This window comes from Ranitomeya imitator, chromosome 2, assembly GCF_032444005.1.
Source record: "Ranitomeya imitator isolate aRanImi1 chromosome 2, aRanImi1.pri, whole genome shotgun sequence".
NCBI lineage: Eukaryota > Metazoa > Chordata > Amphibia > Anura > Dendrobatidae > Ranitomeya > Ranitomeya imitator.
Genome location: NC_091283.1, coordinates 254,680,668 through 254,704,078, shown reverse-complemented (window position 1 = coordinate 254,704,078; position 23,411 = coordinate 254,680,668). Strand labels below are relative to the sequence as shown.

The 23,411-nt window shown below is 43.9% G+C and overlaps 1 protein-coding gene across 5 annotated transcripts in view; it reads right to left on the bottom strand.

The window, feature by feature from the left end:
• Positions 1–19,319: 19,319 nt before the first annotated feature.
• The window catches only part of LOC138662959 (zinc finger protein 420-like), a 31,816-nt gene continuing 27,724 nt past the window's right edge, over positions 19,320–23,411 (bottom strand). For 2 of the 5 annotated variants that reach the window (XM_069748978.1, XM_069748980.1), the window contains exon 11: positions 19,320–21,606. In XM_069748978.1, the coding sequence (XP_069605079.1) occupies positions 19,664–21,606 (1,943 nt within the window). In that variant the 3' untranslated portion in view covers positions 19,320–19,663. Of the gene's footprint in view, positions 21,610–23,411 lie in introns of all 5 variants that reach the window. The other 3 variants (XM_069748977.1, XM_069748976.1, XM_069748979.1) reach the window with 3 other exon arrangements.

The following is a 23,411-nucleotide window of genomic DNA, read 5'->3' as shown; positions in this document are numbered from 1 at the left end:
CTAAAGCAGGATGGCACCATTGAAGCTCTAAAAAACTATAGGGAGAAAAATACTTTATCTAAAAAACTAATTAAAGCTGCCAAAAAGGAAACAGAGAAGCACATTGCTAAGGAGAGTAAAACTAATCCCAAACTGTTCTTCAACTATATCAATAGTAAAAGAATAAAAACTGAAAATGTAGGCCCCTTAAAAAATAGTGAGGAAAGAATGGTTGTAGATGACGAGGAAAAAGCTAACATATTAAACACCTTCTTCTCCACGGTATTCACGGTGGAAAATGAAATGCTAGGTGAAATCCCAAGAAACAATGAAAACCCTATATTAAGGGTCACCAATCTAACCCAAGAAGAGGTGCGAAACCGGCTAAATAAGATTAAAATAGATAAATCTCCGGGTCCGGATGGCATACACCCACGAGTACTAAGAGAACTAAGTAATGTAATAGATAAACCATTATTTCTTATTTTTAGTGACTCTATAGCGACAGGGTCTGTTCCGCAGGACTGGCGCATAGCAAATGTGGTGCCAATATTCAAAAAGGGCTCTAAAAGTGAACCTGGAAATTATAGGCCAGTAAGTCTAACCTCTATTGTTGGTAAAATTTTTGAAGGGTTTCTGAGGGATGTTATTCTGGATTATCTCAATGAGAATAACTGTTTAACTCCATATCAGCATGGGTTTATGAGAAATCGCTCCTGTCAAACCAATCTAATCAGTTTTTATGAAGAGGTAAGCTATAGGCTGGACCACGGTGAGTCATTGGACGTGGTATATCTCGATTTTTCCAAAGCGTTTGATACCGTGCCGCACAAGAGGTTGGTACACAAAATGAGAATGCTTGGTCTGGGGGAAAATGTGTGTAAATGGGTTAGTAACTGGCTTAGTGATAGAAAGCAGAGGGTGGTTATAAATGGTATAGTCTCTAACTGGGTCGCTGTGACCAGTGGGGTACCGCAGGGGTCAGTATTGGGACCTGTTCTCTTCAACATATTCATTAATGATCTGGTAGAAGGTTTACACAGTAAAATATCGATATTTGCAGATGATACAAAACTATGTAAAGCAGTTAATACAAGAGAAGATAGTATTCTGCTACAGATGGATCTGGATAAGTTGGAAACTTGGGCTGAAAGGTGGCAGATGAGGTTTAACAATGATAAATGTAAGGTTATACACATGGGAAGAGGGAATCAATATCACCATTACACACTGAACGGGAAACCACTGGGTAAATCTGACAGGGAGAAGGACTTGGGGATCCTAGTTAATGATAAACTTACCTGGAGCAGCCAGTGCCAGGCAGCAGCTGCCAAGGCAAACAGGATCATGGGGTGCATTAAAAGAGGTCTGGATAAACATGATGAGAGCATTATACTGCCTCTGTACAAATCCCTAGTTAGACCGCACATGGAGTACTGTGTCCAGTTTTGGGCACCGGTGCTCAGGAAGGATATAATGGAACTAGAGAGAGTACAAAGGAGGGCAACAAAATTAATAAAGGGGATGGGAGAACTACAATACCCAGATAGATTAGCGAAATTAGGATTATTTAGTCTAGAAAAAAGACGACTGAGGGGCGATCTAATAACCATGTATAAGTATATAAGGGGACAATACAAATATCTCGCTGAGGATCTGTTTATACCAAGGAAGGTGACGGGCACAAGAGGGCATTCTTTGCGTCTGGAGGAGAGAAGGTTTTTCCACCAACATAGAAGAGGATTCTTTACTGTTAGGGCAGTGAGAATCTGGAATTGCTTGCCTGAGGAGGTGGTGATGGCGAACTCAGTCGAGGGGTTCAAGAGAGGCCTGGATGTCTTCCTGGAGCAGAACAATATTGTATCATACAATTATTAGGTTCTGTAGAAGGACGTAGATCTGGGTATTTATTATAATGGAATATAGGCTGAACTGGATGGACAAATGTCTTTTTTCGGCCTTACTAACTATGTTACTATGTTACTATGTTATTTATTATTTTCACGGCTCTGCGTTATAAACTTCTATGAAGCACTTGGGGGTTCAAAGTGCTCACCACACATCTAGATAAGTTCCTTTCGGGGTCTAGTTTCCAAAATGGGGTCACTAGTGGGGGGTTTCTACTGTTTAGGCACATCAGGGGCTCTGCAAACGCAACGTGACGCCTGCAGAGCATTCCATCAAAGTCTGCATTTCAAAACGTCACTACTTCACTTCCGAGCCCCGGCATGTGCCCAAACAGTGGTTTACCCCCACATATGGGGTATCAGCGTACTCAGGAGAAACTGGACAACAACTTTTTGGGTCAAATTTCTCCTGTTACCCTTGGGAAAATAAAAAATTGCAGGCTAAAAGATCATTTTTGAGAAAATAATTTTTTTTTTTTATTTTCATGGCTCTGCGTTATAAACTTCTGTGAAGCACTTGGGGGTTCAAAGTCCTCACCACACATCTAGATTAGTTCCTTTGGGGGTCTAGTTTCCAAAATGGGGTCATTTCTGGGGGATCTCCAATGTTTAGGCACACAGGGGCTCTCCAAACGTGACATGGTGTCCGCTAATGATTGGAGCTAATTTTCCATTTAAAAAGCCAAATGGCGTGCCATCCCTTCCGAGCCCTGCCGTGCGCCCAAACAGTGGTTTACCCCCACATATGGGGTATCAGCGTACTCAGGACAAACTGGACAACAATATTTGGGGTCCAATTTCTCCTATTATCCTTGGCAAAATAGGAAATTCCAGGCTAAAAAATCATTTTTGAGGAAAGAAAAATTATTTTTTATTTTCATGGCTCTGCGTTATAAACTTCTGTGAATCACCTGGGGGTTTAAAGTGCTCAATATGCATCTAGATAAGTTCCTTGGGGGGTCTAGTTTCCAAAATGGGGTCATTTCTGGGGGAGCTCCAATGTTTAGGCACACAGGGGCTCTCCAAACGCGACATGGTGTCCGCTAACAATTGGAGCTAATTTTCCATTCAAAAAGTCAAATGGCGCGCCTTCCCTTCCGAGCCCTGCCGAGTGCCCAAACAGTGGTTTACCCCCACATATGAGGTATCGGCGTACTCGGGAGAAATTGCCCAACAAATTTTATGATCCATTTTATCCTACTGCCCATGTGAAAATGAAAAAATTGAGGCGAAAAGAATTTTTTTGTGAAAAAAAAGTACTTTTTCATTTTTACAGATCAATTTGTGAAGCACCTGAGGGTTTAAAGTGCTCACTAGGCATCTAAATAAGTTCCTTGGGGGGTCTAGTTTCCAAAATGGGGTAACTTGTGGGGGAGCGCCAATGTTTAGGCACACAGGAGCTATCCAAACGCGACATGGTGTCCGCTAACGATGGAAATAATTTTTCATTCAAAAAGTCAAATGGCGCTCCTTCCCTTCCGAGCCTTACCATGTGCCCAAACAGTGGTTTACCCCCACATGTGAGGTATTGGTGTACTCAGGAGAAATTGCCCAACACATTTTAGGATCCATTTTATCCTGTTGCCCATGTGAAAATGAAAAAATTGAGGCTAAAAGAATTTTTTTGTGAAAAAAAAGTACTTTTTCATTTTTACGGATCAATTTGTGAAGCACCTGGGGGTACAAAGTGCTCACAATGCATCTAGATAAGTTCCTTGGGGCGTCTAGTTTCCAAAATGGGGTCACTTGTGGGGGAGCTCCAATTTTTAGGCACACGGGGGCTCTCCAAACGTGACATGGTGTCCGCTAAAGAGTGGAGCCAATTTTTGATTCAAAAAGTCAAATGGCGCTCCTTCCCTTCCAAGCCCTGCCGTGCGCCCAAACAGTGGTTTACCCCCACATATGAGGTATCAGCGTACTCAGGACAAATTGGACAACAACGTTCGTGGTTCAGTTTCTCCTTTTACCATTGTGAAAATAAAAAAATTGTTGCTGAAAGATAATTTTTGTGACTAAAAAGTTAAATGTTCATTTTTTCCTTCCATGTTGCTTCTGCTGCTGTGAAGCACCTGAAGGGTTAATAAACTTCTTGAATGTGCTTTTGAGTACCTTGAGGGGTGCAGTTTTTAGAATGGTGTCACTTTTGGGTATTTTCAGCCATATAGACCCCTCAAACTGACTTCAAATGTGAGGTGGTCCCTAAAAAAAATGGTTTTGTAAATTTCGTTGTAAAAATGACAAATCGCTGGTCAAATTTTAACCCCTATAACTTCCTAACAAAAAAAAATTTGATTCCAAAATTGTGCTGATGTAAAGTAAACATGTGGGAAATGTTATTTATTAACTATTTTGTGTCACATATCTCTCTGGTTTAACAGAATAAAAATTCAAAATGTGAAAATTGCGAAATTTTCAAAATTTTCGCCAAATTTCCGTTTTTATCACAAATAAACGCAGAATTTATTGACCTAAATTTACCACTAACATGAAGCCCAATATGCCACGAAAAAACAATCTCAGAACCGCTAGGATCCGTTGAAGCGTTCCTGAGTTATTACCTCATAAAGGGACACTGGTCAGAATTGCAAAAAACGGCAAGGTCTTTAACCCCTTCCCGACCTTTGACGCATACGCTGCGTCATGAAAGTCGGTGCCATTCCGACCCATGACGCAGCATATGCGTCATGGAAAGATCGCGTCCCTGCAGATCGGGTGAAAGGGTTAACTCCCATTTCACCCGATCTGCAGGGACAGGGGGAGTGGTAGTTTAGCCCAGGGGGGGTGGCTTCACCCCCTCGTGGCTACGATCGCTCTGATTGGCTGTTGAAAGTGAAACTGCCAATCAGAGCGATTTGTAATATTTCACCTAAAAAAATGGTGAAATATTACAATCCAGCCATGGCCGATGCTGCAATATCATCGGCCATGGCTGGACACATTAATGTGCACCCACCCCACTCCTCCGATCGCCCCCCCAGCCCCCCGATCTGTGGTCTGCTCCTTTCGGTCCTGTGCTCCGCTCCCCCGTCCTCCTGCCCGCTCCCCCCGTGCTCCAATCACACCCCCCGTGCTCCAATCAAACCCCCCCGCACTCCGATCCCCCCCCCGCACAGCGATCCCCCCCCCCGCACAGCGATTCCCCCCGTGCTCCGATCCACCCGCCCGCACAGCGATCCCCCACTCCGTGCTCCAATCCACCACCCCATGTTCCGATCCACCCCCCCGTGCTCCGACGCCCCCCCCCGTGCCCTGATCTTCCCCCCCCTATACTTACCTGGCCTCCCGGGGACCGTCCGTCTTCTTTCCTGGGCGCCGCCATCTTCCAAAATGGCAGGCGCATGTGCAGTGCGCCCGCCGAATCTGCCGGCCGGCAGATTCGTTCCAGAGTGAATTTTGATCACTGAGATATAACCTATCTCAGTGATCAAAATAAAAAAAAAAAGTAAATGACCCCCCCCCCCTTTTGTCACCCCCATAGGTAGGGACAATAAAAAAAATAAAAATTTTTTCCCACTAAGGTTGGGGTAAGAACTAGGGTTAGGGTTAGGGGTAGGGTTAGGGGTAGGGTTAGGGTTTCGGTATGTGCACACGTATTCTGGTCCTCTGCGGATTTTTCCGCTGCGGATTTGATAAATCCGCAGTGCTAAACCGCTGCGGATTTATGGCGGATTTACCATGTTTTTTCTGCGCATTTCAATGCGGTTTTACAACAGCGATTTTCTATTTGAGCAGTTGTAAAACCGCTGCGGAATCCGCAGAAAGAAGTGACATGCTGCGGAATGTAAACCGCTGCGTTTCCGTGCAGTTTTTCTGCAGCATGTGTACAGCGATTTTTGTTTTCCATAGGTTTGCATTGAACTGTAAACTCATGGGAAACTGCTGCGGATCCGCAGCGTTTTCCGCAGCGTGTGCACATACCTTTAGAATTAGGCTATGTGCACACGGTGCGTATTGGCCGCTGCGGATCCGCAGCAGAGTTCCATCAGGTTTACAGTACCATGTAAACATATGGAAAGCCAAATCCGCTGTGCCCATGGTGCGGAAAATACCGCGCGGGAACGCTGCGTTGTATTTTCCGCAGCATGTCAATTCTTTGTGCGGATTCCGCAGCGTTTTACACCTGTTCCTCAATAGGAATCCGCAGGTGAAATCTGGACAAAAAACACTGGAAATCCGCGGTAAAACGCAGTGCCTTTTACCCGCGGATTTTTCAAAAATGGTGCTGAAAAAATCTCATACGAATCCGCAACATTGGCACATAGCCTTAGGGCTAGGGTTGGGATGGAATTAGGGTTGTGGTTCGGGTTAGGGGTGTGTTGGGGTTACGGGTGTGTTGGGGTTAGGGTTGTGATTAGGGTTACAGCTACAGTTGGGATAAGGGTTAGGGGTGTGTTGGAGTTAGAATTGAGGGGTTTCCACTGTTTAGGCACATCAGGGGGTCTCCAAACGCAACATGGCGCCACCATTGATTCCAGCCAATCTTGTATTCAAAAAGTCAAATGGTGCTCCCTCACTTCCGAGCCCCGACGTGTGCCCAAACAGTGGTTTACCCCCACATATGGGGTACCAGCATACTCAGAATAAACTGCGCAACAATTACTGGGGTCCAATTTCTCCTGATACCCTTGTGAAAATAAAGAAATGCTTGCTAAAACAATTTTTGAGGAAAGAAAAATGATTTTTTATTTTCACGGCTCTGCGTTGTAAACGTCTGTAAAGCACTTGGGGGTTCAAAGTGCTCACCACATATCTAGATAAGTTCCTTGGGGGGTCTAGTTTCTAAAATGGGGTCACTTGTGGGGGGTTTCTACTGTTTAGGCACACCAGGGGCTCTGCAAACGCAATGTGACGCCCGCAGACCATTCCATCAAAGTCTGCATTTCAAAAGTCACTACTTCCCTTCTGAGCCCCGACGTGTGCCCAAACAGTGGTTTACCCCCACACATGGGGTATCAGCGTACTCAGGAGAAACTGGACAACAACTTTTGGGGTCCAATTTCTCCTGTAACCCTTGGGAAAATAAAAAATTCTGGGCTAAATAATTATTTTTGAGGAAAGAAAACGTATTTATTATTTTCACGGCTCTGCATTATAAACTTCTATGAAGCACTTGGGGGTTCAAAGTGCTCCCCACACATCTAGATAAGTTCCTTTCGGGGTCTAGTTTCCAAAATGGGGTCACTTGTGGAGGGTTTCTACTGTTAAGCCACATCAGGGGCTCTGCAAACGCAACGTGACGCCCACAGAGCATTCCATCAAAGTCTGCATTTCAAAACGTCACTACTTCACTTCCGAGCCTCGGCATGTGCATAAACAGTGGTTTACCCCCACATATGGGGTATCAGCGTACTCAGGAGAAACTGGACAACAACTTTTTGGATCCAATTTCTCCTGTTACCCTTGGGAAAATAAAAAATTCTGGGCTAAATAATTATTTTTGAGGAAAGAAAACGTATTTATTATTTTCACGGCTCTGCATTATAAACTTCTATGAAGCACTTGGGGGTTCAAAGTGCTCACCACACATCTAGATAAGTTCCTTTCGGGGTCTAGTTTCCAAAATGGGGTCACTTGTGGGGGGTTTCTACTGTTAAGCCACATCAGGGGCTCTGCAAACGCAACGTGACGCCCACAGAGCATTCCATCAAAGTCTGCATTTCAAAATGTCACTACTTCACTTCCAAGCCCCGGCATGTGCCCAAACAGTGGTTTACCCCCACATATGGGGTATCAGCGTACTCAGGAGAAACTGGACAACAACTTTTGGGGTCAAATTTCTCCTGTTACCCTTTGTAAAATAAAAAATTGCAGGCTAAAAGATCATTTTTGAGAAAATAATTTTTTTTTTTATTTTCATGGCTCTGCGTTATAAACTTCTGTGAAGCACTTGGGGGTTCAAAGTCCTCACCACACATCTAGATTAGTTCCTTTGGGGGTCTAGTTTCCAAAATGGGGTCATTTCTGGGGGATCTCCAATGTTTAGGCACACAGGGGCTCTCCAAACGTGACATGGTGTCCGCTAATGATTGGAGCTAATTTTCCATTTAAAAAGCCAAATGGCGTGCCATCCCTTCCGAGCCCTGCCGTGCGCCCAAACAGTGGTTTACCCCCACATATGGGGTATCAGCGTACTCAGGACAAACTGGACAACAATATTTGGGGTCCAATTTCTCCTATTATCCTTGGCAAAATAGGAAATTCCAGGCTAAAAAATCATTTTTGAGGAAAGAAAAATTATTTTTTATTTTCATGGCTCTGCGTTATAAACTTCTGTGAAGCACCTGGGGGTTTAAAGTGCTCAATATGCATCTAGATAAGTTCCTTGGGGGGTCTAGTTTCCAAAATGGGGTCACTTGTGGGGGAGCTCCAATGCATAGGCACACAGGGGCTCTCCAAACGCGACATGGTGTCCGCTAACAATTGGAGCTAATTTTCCATTCAAAAAGTCAAATGGCGCGCCTTCCCTTCCGAGCCCTGCCGTGTGCCCAAACAGTGGTTTACCCCCACATATGAGGTATCGGCGTACTCGGGAGAAATTGCCCAACAAATTTTATGATCCATTTTATCCTACTGCCCATGTGAAAATGAAAAAATTGAGGCGAAAAGAATTTTTTTGTGAAAAAAAAGTACTTTTTCATTTTTACAGATCAATTTGTGAAGCACCTGAGGGTTTAAAGTGCTCACTAGGCATCTAAATAAGTTCCTTGGGGGGTCCAGTTTCCAAAATGGGGTCACTTGTGGGGGAGCGCCAATGTTTAGGCACACAGGAGCTCTCCAAACGCGACATGGTGTCCGCTAACGATGGAAATAATTTTCCATTCAAAAAGTCAAATGGCGCTCCTTCCCTTCCGAGCCTTACCATGTGCCCAAACAGTGGTTTACCCCCACATGTGAGGTATCGGCGTACTCAGGAGAAATTGCCCAACACATTTTAGGATCCATTTTATCTTGTTGCCCATGTGAAAATGAAAAAATTGAGGCTAAAAGAATTTTTTTGTGAAAAAAAAGTACTTTTTCATTTTTACGGATCAATTTGTGAAGCACCTGGGGGTTCAAAGTGCTCACTATGCATCTAGATAAGTTCCTTGGGGCGTCTATAGTTTCCAAAATGGGGTCACTTGTGGGGGAGCTCCAATTTTTAGGCACACGGGGGCTCTCCAAACGTGACATGGTGTCCGCTAAAGAGTGGAGCCAATTTTTGATTCAAAAAGTCAAATGGCGCTCCTTCCCTTCCAAGCCCTGCCGTGCGCCCAAACAGTGGTTTACCCCCACATATGAGGTATCAGCGTACTCAGGACAAATTGGACAACAACTTTCGTGGTTCAGTTTCTCCTTTTACCATTGGGAAAATAAAAAAATTGTTGCTAAAAGATAATTTTTGTGACTAAAAAGTTAAATGTTCATTTTTTCCTTCCATGTTGCTTCTGCTGCTGTGAAGCACCTGAAGGGTTAATAAACTTGGTTTTGAGTACCTTGAGGGGTGCAGTTTTTAGAATGGTGTCACTTTTGGGTATTTTCAGCCATATAGACCCCTCAAACTGACTTCAAATGTGAGGTGGTCCCTAAAAAAAATGGTTTTGTAAATTTCGTTGTAAAAATGACAAATCGCTGGTCAAATTTTAACCCTTATAACTTCCTAACAAAAAAAAATTTTGTTTCCAAAATTGTGCTGATGTAAAGTAAACATGTGGGAAATGTTATTTATTAACTATTTTGTGTCACATATCTCTCTGGTTTAACAGAATAAAAATTCAAAATGTGAAAATTGCGAAATTTTCAAAATTTTCGCCAAATTTCCGTTTTTATCACAAATAAACGCAGAATTTATTGACCTAAATTTACCACTAACATGAAGCCCAATATGTCACGAAAAAACAATCTCAGAACCGCTAGGATCCGTTGAAGCGTTCCTGAGTTATTACCTCATAAAGGGACACTGGTCAGAATTGCAAAAAACGGCAAGGTCTTTAAGGTCAAAATAGGCTGGGTCATGAAGGGGTTAAGGTCAAAATAGGCTGCGTCATGAAGGGGTTAACGAGCGGAGGTTAGAGCGAGCCCAGCGTAGGCAGAGGTTTCGGCTGGCTCCTACCTTTGCCAAACCTCTGGAATCTCTGGTCCTGGTTCCTGAGTCACATGAGGCCATGGAAGTGTCACGAGCGGGATCTAAGTCCTGGACCGCTTGAGCACTAAAGGTCTGTCATGTTTGCCAGCAGTCAGGACATCTTGCCACCAGATGTCCCCAGCGGTCGAGGAAACGTCAGCGTCTAGTGGTAGTAGGTGGAGGTACACTAGACACGGCGACGTTTGCCTCCAAATTGTCCTTCAAGGGGACAATTATTATAGGCTCATCCTCCCACTCGGTAGAGCTCTGCGTGGATTCTGGGGCGGAGGGCAATTTTATGTCTTCTGCCTTCGCCCATCATCACGCAATACTCTGGAACTCTCTACCCCAACACATCAGACTTGCGCCTACCATAGAAACCTTCAAAAAGAACCTGAAGACTCATCTCTTCCGACAAGCCTACAGCCTGCAGTGATCCTCAACCTACTGAACAGCCGCACAGCCAGCTCTTCCCTCTCCTAGTGTATCCTCACCCACCCCCTGCAGACTGTGAGCCCTCGCGGGCAGGGTCCTCCCTCCTTATGTACTCGTGTGCCTTGTTATCTGTTCATGTTTAATGTAATTGTCTATATTTGCCCCGTATTCACATGTAAAGCGCCATGGAATAAATGGCGCTATAAAAATGTATAATAATAATAATAATTATGCAGACGTGTTCTCCAAAAAGGCGGCGTAGACCCTTCCGCCCCATCGCCCCTATGACTGTCCTATTGATCTCTTGCCTGGGGCTGAGCCTCCCCGGGGTTGAGTCTATCCATTATCTCTCCCGGAGACTGAGGCAATGTCTCAGTACATTCAAGAGAATCTGGCAAGAGGTTTCATCAGGAAGTCAGTGTCACCTGCTAGGGCTGGGTTCTTCTTCGTGCAGAAGAATGGGGAACTGCGTCCATGCATAAACTACAGGGATCTTAACGCCATCACCGTTAAGAATAAGTATCCTTTGCCCTTGATATCTGAGCTCTTCGATAGGCTTCGGGGAGCAAGGGTATTTACTAAATTAAATCTGCGGGGTGCTTACAACCTGATTCGCATCCGTGAGGGGGATGAATGGAAGACGGCTTTTAACACCAGGGATGGCCACTATGAATATCTGGTGATGCCCTTCGGGTTCTGTAATTGTTCTGTCTCCGCCATCTAATATTGTTACCCTGATTATCTGTTTGCGTAATTGCAGGTTTCTCAGTATGGATATTCATACCTTTATTAGTTTGTGATGCTTTGGCTCCCTCTAGCGGTCAGAGTTATGTTGGCAGTTCAATCTTGTTTTTGTATTATCCATGTCTGATTCTCCTCCTCCTTTGCAATGCATTATGGTAGCTCAGCCTCCATTTCCCTCCATTTTTCCTTTCACTTTCTTCAGTCTGCCTTCAAGGAAAGACGCTTCACTTCATCCCCCTTGCGATTGCATTGCCGGTATGTCTTTATGCTTTCCGTAGATATTTCTGCTCCATATTAGCCTAGCCTAGCCAGCTGTACTCCCAGTTTAGTCACTAGCTTTCTAAATGTTATGCATAATGTATATCATGTGTATTATGTATCTGTTCTATACCATGCACTGATTCTATGTATATCATTGTTCACAGTTTCACCGCATCAATATACCACTACATTTAATAAAGCACAGACTCAACCACAGTCTCCTTATTGGACCCCGGTATAGCGGTTTAGCTGACTGTATAGCTACGTATGAGCCTGCCTCAGCTAGTGAGGACAGAACAGTAATGCCCCAGCCGTTTTCCAAGACTTTGTGAACGACATCTTCCGGGATATGCTCTCCACCTCGGTCGTAGTCTATCTGGATGATATTCTCATCTACTCTCCAGATATTGACTCCCACTGGAGAGATGTTTGCAAAGTCTTCGACCTCCTACGGGCAAACTCCCTCTATGCCAAGTTGGGGAAGTGTATGTTCGAGCAGGAGTCCTTACCTTTCCTAGGCTATATCATCTCCGCCCAGGGATTGGCTATGGATCCTGCCAAACTACAGGCTGTGATGGACTGGCAGGAACCCCATTCTCTTAAAGCGGTGCAGCGCTTTATGGGGTTCATTAATTATTATCGCCAGTTCATTCCGCACTTCTCAGCTTTGGTAGCTCCCTTGGTTGCCCTCACCAAGAAGGGGGCAAATCCCAAATTGTGGTCTGAGGAGGTCTCCAAGGCCTTTAACTCCATAAAGTCACACTTCGCTAGCGCTCCCATCCTACATCGCCCCGATGTAGATAAGCCAGTTATCATGGAGTCAGTGCTGGGCAGCGGCGAGCAGACGCTTCTGGGACTAAGTCCTGCTTTTCTCGTTCTGAGCATGCCCAGAGTAAGATCTCTCAGTGGAGATCGAGGGTCACATGATCAGATACTGCAGCTAAGGCCATTGGTCCTTCAGGAAGGTCCTGTAGGTGCTCACGCTCAGTGGCAGCCTCTCATTGGTCCATCTAGGAAGGTTCTGTACGTGCTGCAACTATTTAAGGCTCGCATGGCCGCACGGCCATGCACTAGTATTGTTCTATGTTATGTGCTTTGCACCAGTGTGGTCACGTAAGAGTGTGTTCAGGGACCCGACTGAAATAAGCCCCTAGAATGCTGGCACCTCCGGCGAGGAGATTGTGTTTGAATGTATTCAGGGACCTGGCTGAAATAAGCCCCTAGAATGCTGGCACCTCTGGCGAGCAGTTTCGTGTGCATGCGTGACCACTGACTGCTCTCTGTTTGGGCAGTTAGCCTGTGCCTCTGTGAAGTCTAACAGGGCACAGTGCTTTGCTTTCACGGCTACTCGGTGAATTAACTGAGTTAGTCCATACTGCCATATAGTGCCGCCGTTTGCTAGCAGCAGGTTCTCCTGCACGGTGGACCCCGGGCTGCGAACGCACCAATAACAATAAAAACATCTATATTTACTCGGTGCGTTCCGCTAGCCGAAACACCATGGATCTGGCAGCTACACGAACTGATTCCGCTGAGGCATCAGCAAGAAATCCAGCTGAATTTTTCAGCAACTGAAGGGAATCTAATAATTCCGCTCTTCAGGTCCCTCTTGTTATGTGACTCTCCAATAGGTCCATCCATCTACAGAGTGATCTAGCCACGCATGTAGAGGCTATATTAGAAGAGGAGGAGGTGTCCCAGGATTTTTTCAGGAGACTCTCCACTTTTCTATCCATAGGGTCCTTTAGCTGAGAGGAGTCCTCGAAGGGGAGAGCAGTTTTCTTAGCTACTCTCGCAACTTGAACGTCTACTTTAGTAACGTCCCAGGATACAGAATCACCCTCTAAAGCAGTGGTCCCCAACTCCAGGCCTCGAGGGCCACCAACATTGCAGGTTTTCAGGATTTCCTTAGTATTGCACAGAGGTTGGAATCATCACCTGTGCAGATGATCACATTACCACCGATGCAATACTAAAGAAATCCTGAAAACCTGAACTGTTGGCGGCCCTCGAGGCCTGGAGTTGGGGACCACTGCTCTAAAGGGAATCTATGTTTTAAATCTGAAGGGATGTTCAGACATTTTTCCAGAAACCTCCATTCTTGGGAGATCATGTTTACGATGTTCTCATGAACTGGGAACCCTATTTGCCTCTCTGCTTAAAAGCCCCCAAACATCTGATCTCGTACTGTTTGGGGAACCTGTTCCTCCTCACGGCTTATAGTGTTATGGACCGCAGTTATTAATTCCTCCATGTACTCCATAGGGAAGTATTTCCTAGCTTCTGTGCTGTGAGATGAAGATTCTTCCCATCTCCCTGAGGCTTGTAAGAGCCCTCAGAATCTGAATCAGAGTCCTCAACCTGCAGCTTCCTTTTCTTAGGGAGACATGGTCCCGGAGAAGGAGTAGGAGTGGGTGCAAAGGTAGCTAAGGAGGACTGGACCTTCTGCTTCAGTAGGGTACGGATTTCTTCTAGAAGCGAGGGATGTTCGGCCCTAACCAGGAGTCCGTACACTCCTGACATAACTTCTTTTCCCATCGGGATGGAAGTTAATTAGAGCAGAGGGCACACTTACGAATTTTCCTTGCCGGGTTTTTGTGGGTAGATCTGTCTTCCTATGGAAGAGTGGGGAGAGTAATACAAAAAAAAAAACAGGAACCGGATTAGGACCCCTCATTTCCAGTACTTACTGGGGCAGCGCTGAGTTCTGCAGAAGCAGTGCCTGAGGCGGAAGCACCCTCCATAGTGTAGGGCAGGGGTCCCCAACTCCAGTCCTCAAGGCCCACCAACATGTCATGTTTTCAGGATTTCCTTAGTCTTGCCCAGGTAATAATTGCATCACCTGTGCAATGCAAAGGAAATCCTGAAAACATGACCTGTTGGTGGGCCTTGAGGACTGGAGTTGGGGACCCCTGGTGTAGGGGATCAGCCTTACCTGAGGGTGTCTACTGGCAGGTTTACATAAGAATAAACCCTACCCACTGCGCCACAATCATTCCCCCTCTTCCTCCCTGGGTCCAGAGCAGGCTTCCACTGACTTTCACGTGCTCTGTAGGCCGTTCAGAGGTCCAGAGGCCGAAGAGGGCCGAAACCTGGAAGTACATGCGTTCCAGCGGTGAAACGCAAGACCCAGAAGTGACACGCGCCCTTTGATGATATCACTTCCGGGTCACAGAACAGCGCGCGCGTGCGAGAGGAAGACCAGAGAGCTCAGGGAGGTCTCTGGCATGGGAGTCTCCATCCCATTTTACCCTCATAGGGGCGCAGGAGGGCCAGGGGAGGGTCCCAGAATCCACACGAGGGGAGACAGGAGCAGAACGGAGGAGGGAAGCAGAGCCCCGACTACCACTGCCCAGTTATACAAATACCAGGTAACTGCAGTCACCAGCCACGCAGCATACCAGACCCTCTCCATGCCCCATAGGGGACAGGACAGACACTGGCAAGTGGATGGAGGGAGGGTCTTTTAACCTCTCTGTGCTTCCTGTCCCCCATTAGAGCGTGGAGACAACATCCTATGCTGTCGTGGAAGGTGACTAGAGAAAAATGCATTACACTCGTCTGACTCTCCTGCATCAAAATCAGACCGATTTTAAAATCGCTAGTGTGACACCAGCAAGAGTGTTTATACGTCACCTCACCCTACATACTAAGATGTGGGGTATATGTGTTTTCTATTAGTCACCTTCTGACTAACCTTCAGGGGGTGAATTCTGGGTTTAGTTTTACATTTGGAATTGATAAAGTTTAGTTTTATCATTTTGTCAGCAAACATGAGGAATGACAAGAGACAACACATTTCAGAAGATCCAATTTTGGAATAAAGAAGTGCACACTGGCGGTTACCACTCAGAAATAGATTGTTGATAAGTCTCAGATGCAGCTGGTGAAAGTGACAGGCTCTGTGCCAGTTCCTGTAAAAAATTTTGGGCTAATAAACGAGATACCAATTAACTGGCTATGCTGAGATAATAGAGAGAGAAAGAAAAAAAAATACTCACTCTGATTGTTAATATGGAGCATATATCAGGAAACTCATAAGAATGAAATCCTTTTGGTGGACTGCCAATAAAAAATAGTATAGATCATATACGGAAATGGATAGGATTACCAGTAGTACTGCTGGCTAAAAACTGTTCAGTACTTACTAGTGTTGAGCGATACCTTCCGATATTTGAAAGTATCGGTATCGGATTGTATCGGCCGATATCCGAAAAATATCGGATATCGCCGATACCGATACCCGATACCAATACAAGTCAATGGGACAAATATCGGAATGTATCCTGGAATGGTTCCCAGGGTCTGAAGGAGAGGAAACTCTCCTTCAGGCCCTGGGATCCATATTCATGTAAAAAATAAAGAATAAAAATAAAAAATATGGATATACTTACCCCTTCGGCGGACCCTGGACCTTAGCGGTGTAACCGGCAGCCTGCGTCCCTAAGAATGCAGGGTGAAGGACCTTCGATGACGTCGCGGCTTGTGATTGGTCTCGTGACCGCTCACGCGACCAATCACGAGCCGCGACGTAATTGCAGGTCCTTCACTCGCTCATTCTTAGGAAGGGAGGCTGCCGGTTGTAGCGGTTACAACCAGGGCGCGTCTGAGGGTGAGTATATCAATATTTTTTATTTTTATTCTTTATTTTACACATGATTATTCATCCCGATACCGATTCCCGATATCGCAAAAATATCGGAACTCGGTATCGGTGGGTGCTGCTGCTAAGCGTGGTGGTGCTTGCTGGCAGTGACAGTGTGGTCTGAGGACACGCCGACTCCTTGCGTGCTCCGGCCGCAAGCAGCGCTAAGGGTAGCGGCGTGGAAAAAAACTTCTGTGACGTCACGTAGAAGCAGGACGGGTGCGCGATATATTCAATCCTACGCATTTAACTCTATGCGAGTATTTCTCTAATCACGGCTATCTTATATCATTTATTTAGTGCTTGCTATCAGTGTTTCCACTAGTTGGGCTGTCATCACCTACAATTATTACACGCTGCCTCTGCCCGTATCTTATATCGCAGTAAGGTCTTATGGGCTCATATTAATCTTACACATAGAAGCACAGGTTATTCAAGCACTCAGCTGCACGAGCGATTTCCTCTAATTACCGCTCTCATTTACCTAGTGCTTTCTACCAGTATCTCATTGGTTGGACTGCCTTCACCTTCAAGTGTCAATTGCTGCCTCTGCCTATACTGCAATAAGCCTCAAATACTCCGAGGCTCGTATTTAGGTATAGGGAACACATCCATTAATCATATAACATATTGTTATTCCCTGAAGTACTAAATATGCACAATTAAAGCACACTACTAGCAGAACCCCTTGATGCTAGAACCCAGTACCAGGTTCAAGAAGTCTCTCATGGACATTCGCACCAAGTAGTAGGTACTGAACATTTTTTAGCCAGCAGTACTACTGGTAATTCTATCCGTTTCCGTGTATGATCTATACTATTTTTTATTGGTAGTGACCACAAAAAGGATTTAATTCTTATGAGTTTCCTGATATATGCTCCATATTAACACAATCACAGAGTGAGTATTTTTTTTTTCTTTCTCTCTCTATTATCTCAGCATAGCGTGGTGAATTGGTATCTCGTTTATAAGATCCAATTTTGGTGAAAACAATTTCAACATTCTGAACATAAAAAAGGCATCTTCCCTATGTGACATCTCTGATGTTTATTAACAGTTGATTTCCAAATAAAAAATTTCCACATTAAGAAAATGAAAAAGGCTTCTCTCCTGTGTGAGTTCTCTGGTGACTAACAAGATGAGCTTTCTGGATAAAACATTTCCCACATTCTGAACAGGAAAAAGGCTTCTTCCCTGTGTGAGTTTTCTGGTGGATCTCAAGAACTGATTTCTGATTAAAACATTTCCCACATTCTGAACAGGAAAAAGGCTTCTCCCCTGTGTGAGCTCTCTGGTGGATATCAAGAACCGATTTCCGATTAAAACATTTCCCACCTTGAAGCGGACCTTCCCCTTCAGATGGCAACGGGATCAGATTTCATATCTCGGGGTGAACCTCACCTCGGATCCTCTTCAATTATTTTCTTTGAACCATCAGGTCATTTTGAACAAGGTGGGATCCCTTCTGGAGTCTTACGGCCCATTGAGGCTGTCGTGGCTCGGTAGGATTCAGGTTGTTAAGATGGATATTCTGCCGAGATTTCTTTATATCTTTCAGGCGATTCCCATTTGGCCACATAAATCTTTTTTATTAAAATACAGTCCTTGATTTCCCGTTTTATCTGGAAGGGGAAAACACCGAGGGTGAGTTACAAGGTTTTATCTAGGCCACGTCAGTTTGGTGGGGTGGGTCTTCCCAACCTCCGAAGCTATTGCAGGGCGGCCATATTAGTTCGCCTCTTGGACTGGAAATATAAAATTAAATTTAAAAAATGGGTAGAGTTGGAACAAGAATGGTCCGATTTGCCTCTTCATTATCTTCAGTGGATCCCAAAGCAATATGCACCTAACCTAAGGCTATGAGGGCATGGCACTGCAGTGGTGTGAAGGGGTCTGCTCCTTCTGGGGCCAGCCTTCTTACACCTATTTTTTGCAACCCGGCATTTCCTCCGGGCATTCACAGGAAAGCCTTCATGGGTTGGAAATACGAGGATGACATACGGGTTGGTGATATCTTACAGCGTGGCGAGATTCCCACCCTCTGTTCCCTCCAAACCCAATCTCCCTCTACTAAACTTCTTTGGTGGGAGTACTTGCAGGTCCGGTCCTTCCTGGCCTCTTTGAATTTGCCAAGGGGTTCGCACTGTAGACTCTCTCCCTTGGAACTGTTGTTTGCCGGTGGAGACGCCCCGAGCAGGGGAATCTCTTCCCTCTACTCAATTCTTTCAACACCTGACTCTGACACAAGGCTCTATTTCCAGTCTGCTTGGGAGAAGGATTTGGGGCGGACTTTGTCGGATGAGGAATGGGAGCGTTGCTTCCTGATGAACCATAAACTCCCGAGTTCCAGTGAGGCCTCGGAGAAGGGGTATAAACTGCAATATAGGTGGTACCTCACTCCTGACAGGTTACACAAATTTTCTCCCTCAATTTCAAACTGCTGCTGGAGGTGTGGAAATGGCATTGGCTCCCTTTTGCATATCTGGTGGGACTGCCCCTTGATTAGAACATTCTGGGACCAAGTGTTCCGAAATTATGGTTTGATCACAGGCAAGCACATAACCGGTACTCTGGAGATAGCATTGCTCTCCATGAATCCCGGTTCGGTGGGATCCCAAAAAAAGGATATCCTTAAGTTTTGCCTAGCGGCTGCTAGGACGGTGATTCTCCGCCGATGGCGAGACCCGGTTCCCCCCGATGTTGTGCAGTGGTTTTCAGAATTTGAAACCATCTTTAGGTTGGAGGAAATTGATGCAGACATTTCACAGACAAGGGTCTCCTTTTTAGGTATCTGGACTGAATGGATTTTATTTAAAGATTCTGCTCGTTTCCCTGACCTGTTTACCTGATACGCATGTCTATTCTACAGTTGATTACTAAGCTATTTTTCTTTTCTTTTCGTATTCTCATTTTATATTTCTTTTCTTGAGCCCCACCTACTTGGGCTCCCCCCTCTATTTCCTCCTCTTTCTATCTCCCCCCTGGGTGAGCTGTTCTCCTTCCACCAGTTCGGTGTGATAGGTCTGTACCATGATTTACCAGTTACTTTTATAATTATAATAATACTATTTGCGTACATGTCTCGCTCTTGGAGACATGGGCGATCTGATTTTAGGTATGCTTTCTTTTATTTATGGTTTTGAAAGTCCTCGCCTGTTGCGGGGGCGTTTTTGCTTATAAGTTAAAGTTACCGTAGTCATTCTGGAGGGTTTACTCCCTCTAATTGTTTTTCTCTTTTCTCTCTTTTATGTAAGATTTATGCAAAGGTTTGTGAATGAGTGTTTTTTGTGTTACTCTTCTCGAATTGTATATTATAAGGAAAAGTACTTTGCTCATTGTCGTAGTTTTTAACTACTGTTTTTCTTGTAAAATTCTCTTCTCTATAATAAAAATATATTTACACATAAAACATTTCCCACATTCTGAACAGGAAAAAGGCTTCTCCCCTGTGTGAGATCTCTAATGGATATCAAGAACTGATTTCTGATTAAAACATTTCCCACATTCTGAACAGGAAAAAGGCTTCTCCCCTGTGTGAGCTTTCTGGTGGATATCAAGAACTGATTTCTGATTAAAACATTTCCCACATTCTCAACAGGAAAAAGGCTTCTCCCCAATGTGAACTTTCTGGTGGATATATAGAGCCGATTTCCGATTAAAACATTTCCCACACTCTGAACAGGAAAAAGGCTTCTCCCCTGTGTGAGCTTTCTGGTGGATATCAAGAACAGATTTCCGATTAAAACATTTCCCACATTCTGAACAGGAAAAAGGCTTCTCCTCTGTATGAATTCTTAGATGAATAATAAAATTACATTTCTGGATAAAACATTTCCCACATTCTGAACAAGAAAAAGGCTTCTCCCCTGTGTGAGCTTTCTGGTGGATATCAAGAACTGATTTCCGATTAAAACATTTCCCACATTCTGAACAGGAAAAAGGCTTCTCTCCTGTGTGAACTTTCTGGTGGATATCAAGAAGGGATTTCCGATTAAAACATTTCCCACATTCTGGACAGGAAAAAGGCTTCTCTCCTGTGTGAGCTCTCTGGTGAATAACAAGATGAGCTTTCTGGATAAAACATTTCCCACATTCTGAACAGGAAAAAGGCTTCTCCCCTGTGTGAGCTTTCTGGTGGAGATCAAGAACCGATTTCTGATTAAAACATTTCCCACATTCTGAACAGGAAAAAGGCTTCTCCCCTGTGTGAGATCTATGATGACTAACAAGATGTGATTTCTTTACAAAACATTTCTCACATTCTGAACAGGAAAAAGGCTTCTCCCCTGTGTGAGCTTTCTGGTGGATATCAAGATCTGATTTCTGATTAAAACATTTCCCACATTCTGAACAGGAAAAAGGCTTCTCCCCTGTGTGAGCTCTCTGGTGACTAACAAGATGAGCTTTCTGGATAAAACATTTCCCACATTCTGAACAGGAAAAAGGCTTCTTCCCTGTGTGAGCTTTCTGGTGGAGATCAAGAACCGATTTCCGATTAAAACATTTCCCACATTCTGAACAGGAAAAAGGCTTCTCCCCTGTGTGAGCTTTCTGGTGGAGATTAAGAACCGATTTCCGATTAAAACATTTTCCACATTCTGAACAGGAAAAAGGCTTCTCTCCTGTGTGAGTTCTATGGTGAGTAACCAAATCTGATTTTTTGTTAAAACATTTCCCACATTCTGAACAGGAAAAAGGCTTCTCTCCTGTGTGAGTTCTATGGTGAGTAACCAAATCTGATTTTTTGTTAAAACATTTCCCACATTCTGAACAGGAAAAAGGCTTCTCCCCTGTGTGAGATCTCTGGTGGATATCAAGAACTGATTTCTGATTAAAACATTTCCCACATTCTGAACAGGAAAAAGGCTTCTCCCCTGTGTGAGCTTTCTGGTGGATATCAAGAACTGATTTCTGTTTAAAACATTTCCCACATTCTGAACAGGAAAAAGGCTTCTCCCCTGTGTGAGCTCTCTGGTGAATAACAAGATGAGCTTTCTGGATAAAACATTTCCCACATTCTGAACAGGAAAAAGGCTTCTCCCCTGTGTGAGCTTTCTGGTGGAGATCAAGAACCGATTTCCGATTAAAACATTTCCCACATTCTGAACAGGAAAAAGGCTTCTCCCCTGTGTGAGCTTTCTGGTGGATATCAAGAACCGATTTCCGATTAAAACATTTCCCACATTCTGAACAGGAAAAAGGCTTCTCTCCTGTGTGAGTTCTATGGTGAGTAACCAAATCTGATTTTTTGTTAAAACATTTCCCACATTCTGAACATGAAAATGACTTATTTGCTTTAGGAGCAGTTTGTTTTTTAATGCCTCTTTTGTAACTTTGATTTTCCTTAGTATTCAGTAATGAATCAGAAGATTGAACCTGTTTTATAGGATCAGATGACAGATCTTTGCTGTGAATGGATGATGATATATCTGGAGTAACAGCAATCACTTCAGTTGTATCTTGTAGGATCTCAAGATCATCAGATTTAAAAATTGAAGATGGCATCTGTCCCTCTGATCTCCTGGTACAGTCATCTGCTAAGATAAACAATTTTTAACAAAATATCCTTGAGTTTTATAATATTGAACATTTCTACTTAAACTGTCCATAAAAATGGAAAGTTATGTAAAAAAACTAATTATTTACCAAGACAATGACTGTTCACAGTCTAATAGAAAACCTTGTTGGATGAACCAGTAGTGCGTGGCGTTAAACTGTTTGGTTTCTTTTTATTCGATATTTGGGAGGCAGAATGAACAATCAATGTTATGTAGGCGAAAATAAAGTAAATATGTATGAGCAGGCACCACCGCAAAATAAATTGGGATCACCTAATGCATATCAATAGTAAACATAGCAACAAGCAAGGAAAGTATATGCACACAAAACAGGGATCACTAAAAAATAAACAATTCTCTATTAGAGAACACATACAATTTAAAAACAATTAAAATAGTCCACAACATGGACTGAAAAAAATCAAGATCCATAATAAAGAGTATAATACTCGTGGACCCGTTAGCCTAAAAAATGACAGTCAGAGTATCAAGCAATATCCCTGGAATAAAAGGCATCAATCTATAACACTTATCAACCAGAGGAATATGCCCCATTTACCATATATAGATGCTGTCAGCACAATAGCTGCACCATGCCACAGTGAGAGCAAAGCAATCTATACAATGTCAGCACCAAAGTGTGCATAGACACTTCAGGTGTTGATACGTGTGGGTCCATGAACCCGTTTAGCCGAATTATTTGTACACAGGGGAGACTGTAGGACTTGTATCACATTTCTATATCCTTGTGTTTTCTTTATTATGTTCCCATGTTTTTTTATTTTACCATGCCACTGTGATTATGCACATTTTGGTGCTGACATTGTATAGATTGCTTTGCTCACGCTGTGCCATGGTGCAGCTATTGTGCGGACAGCATCTATATATGGTAAATGGGGCATATTCCTCTGGTTGATAAGTGTTACACATTGATGCTCTTTATTCCAGGGATATTGCTTGATAGTCTGACTGTCATTTATTAGGCTAACGGGTTCTCGAGTATTATACTCTTTATTATGGATCTTGATTTTTTTCAGTCCATGTTGTGGACTATTTTAAGTGTTTTTAAATTGTATGTGTTCTATAATAAAGAATTGTTTATTTTTTTAGCGATCCCTGTTTTGTGTGCATATACTTTCCTTGCTTGTTGCTATGTAGGCGAAAATAATATCAATTCTCATCTGACAAAAACAAGTCCCCACTCAGGTCCATCATCTGTCAATGGAAAAACAGAGGATCCCACACTATTAGTGGCTCAAAGGTTGTTAAAAACCAACAGAGTTTCTATAAACCAATTGAGCAAAATCCGCTCTCACTTCTGAGTCTTGCAGTGTGCTCTAACAACATTTAGGATCCCTGTATCTTACAATACTATAGTGAGAAGAATCCACTTAATTTGCAGTGTGTGTCTCCTGGAGCACAATCTGGGCACTATGTGCTGGGTAATAAAATGGCAAATGTGTAATTTTCACTCTCCAACATCCACTGCGTGTTCATTTCCGAAAAGTGGCGTCAAAATAGTCACTCCTATACATTATAACCCTCAGTGAATTAATTTATAAAATGGAATCACTTTATGGGGATTTCGACTTTTCTGGCTTTCTGTCATTTAGTCATATTAGGGCTTCTGCATATGGTGTGTCCAATCTCATCTGGGATCTGTTCCTGCTGTCCAGCTGGAGTAATCTGCTCCCTACATCAGCCAATTGGAAAGTACCACACCCTACTAAAGCTCAAAGCATGAACCACAACAGGAGGAAAAAAAGGGAGGAAAAAACCTC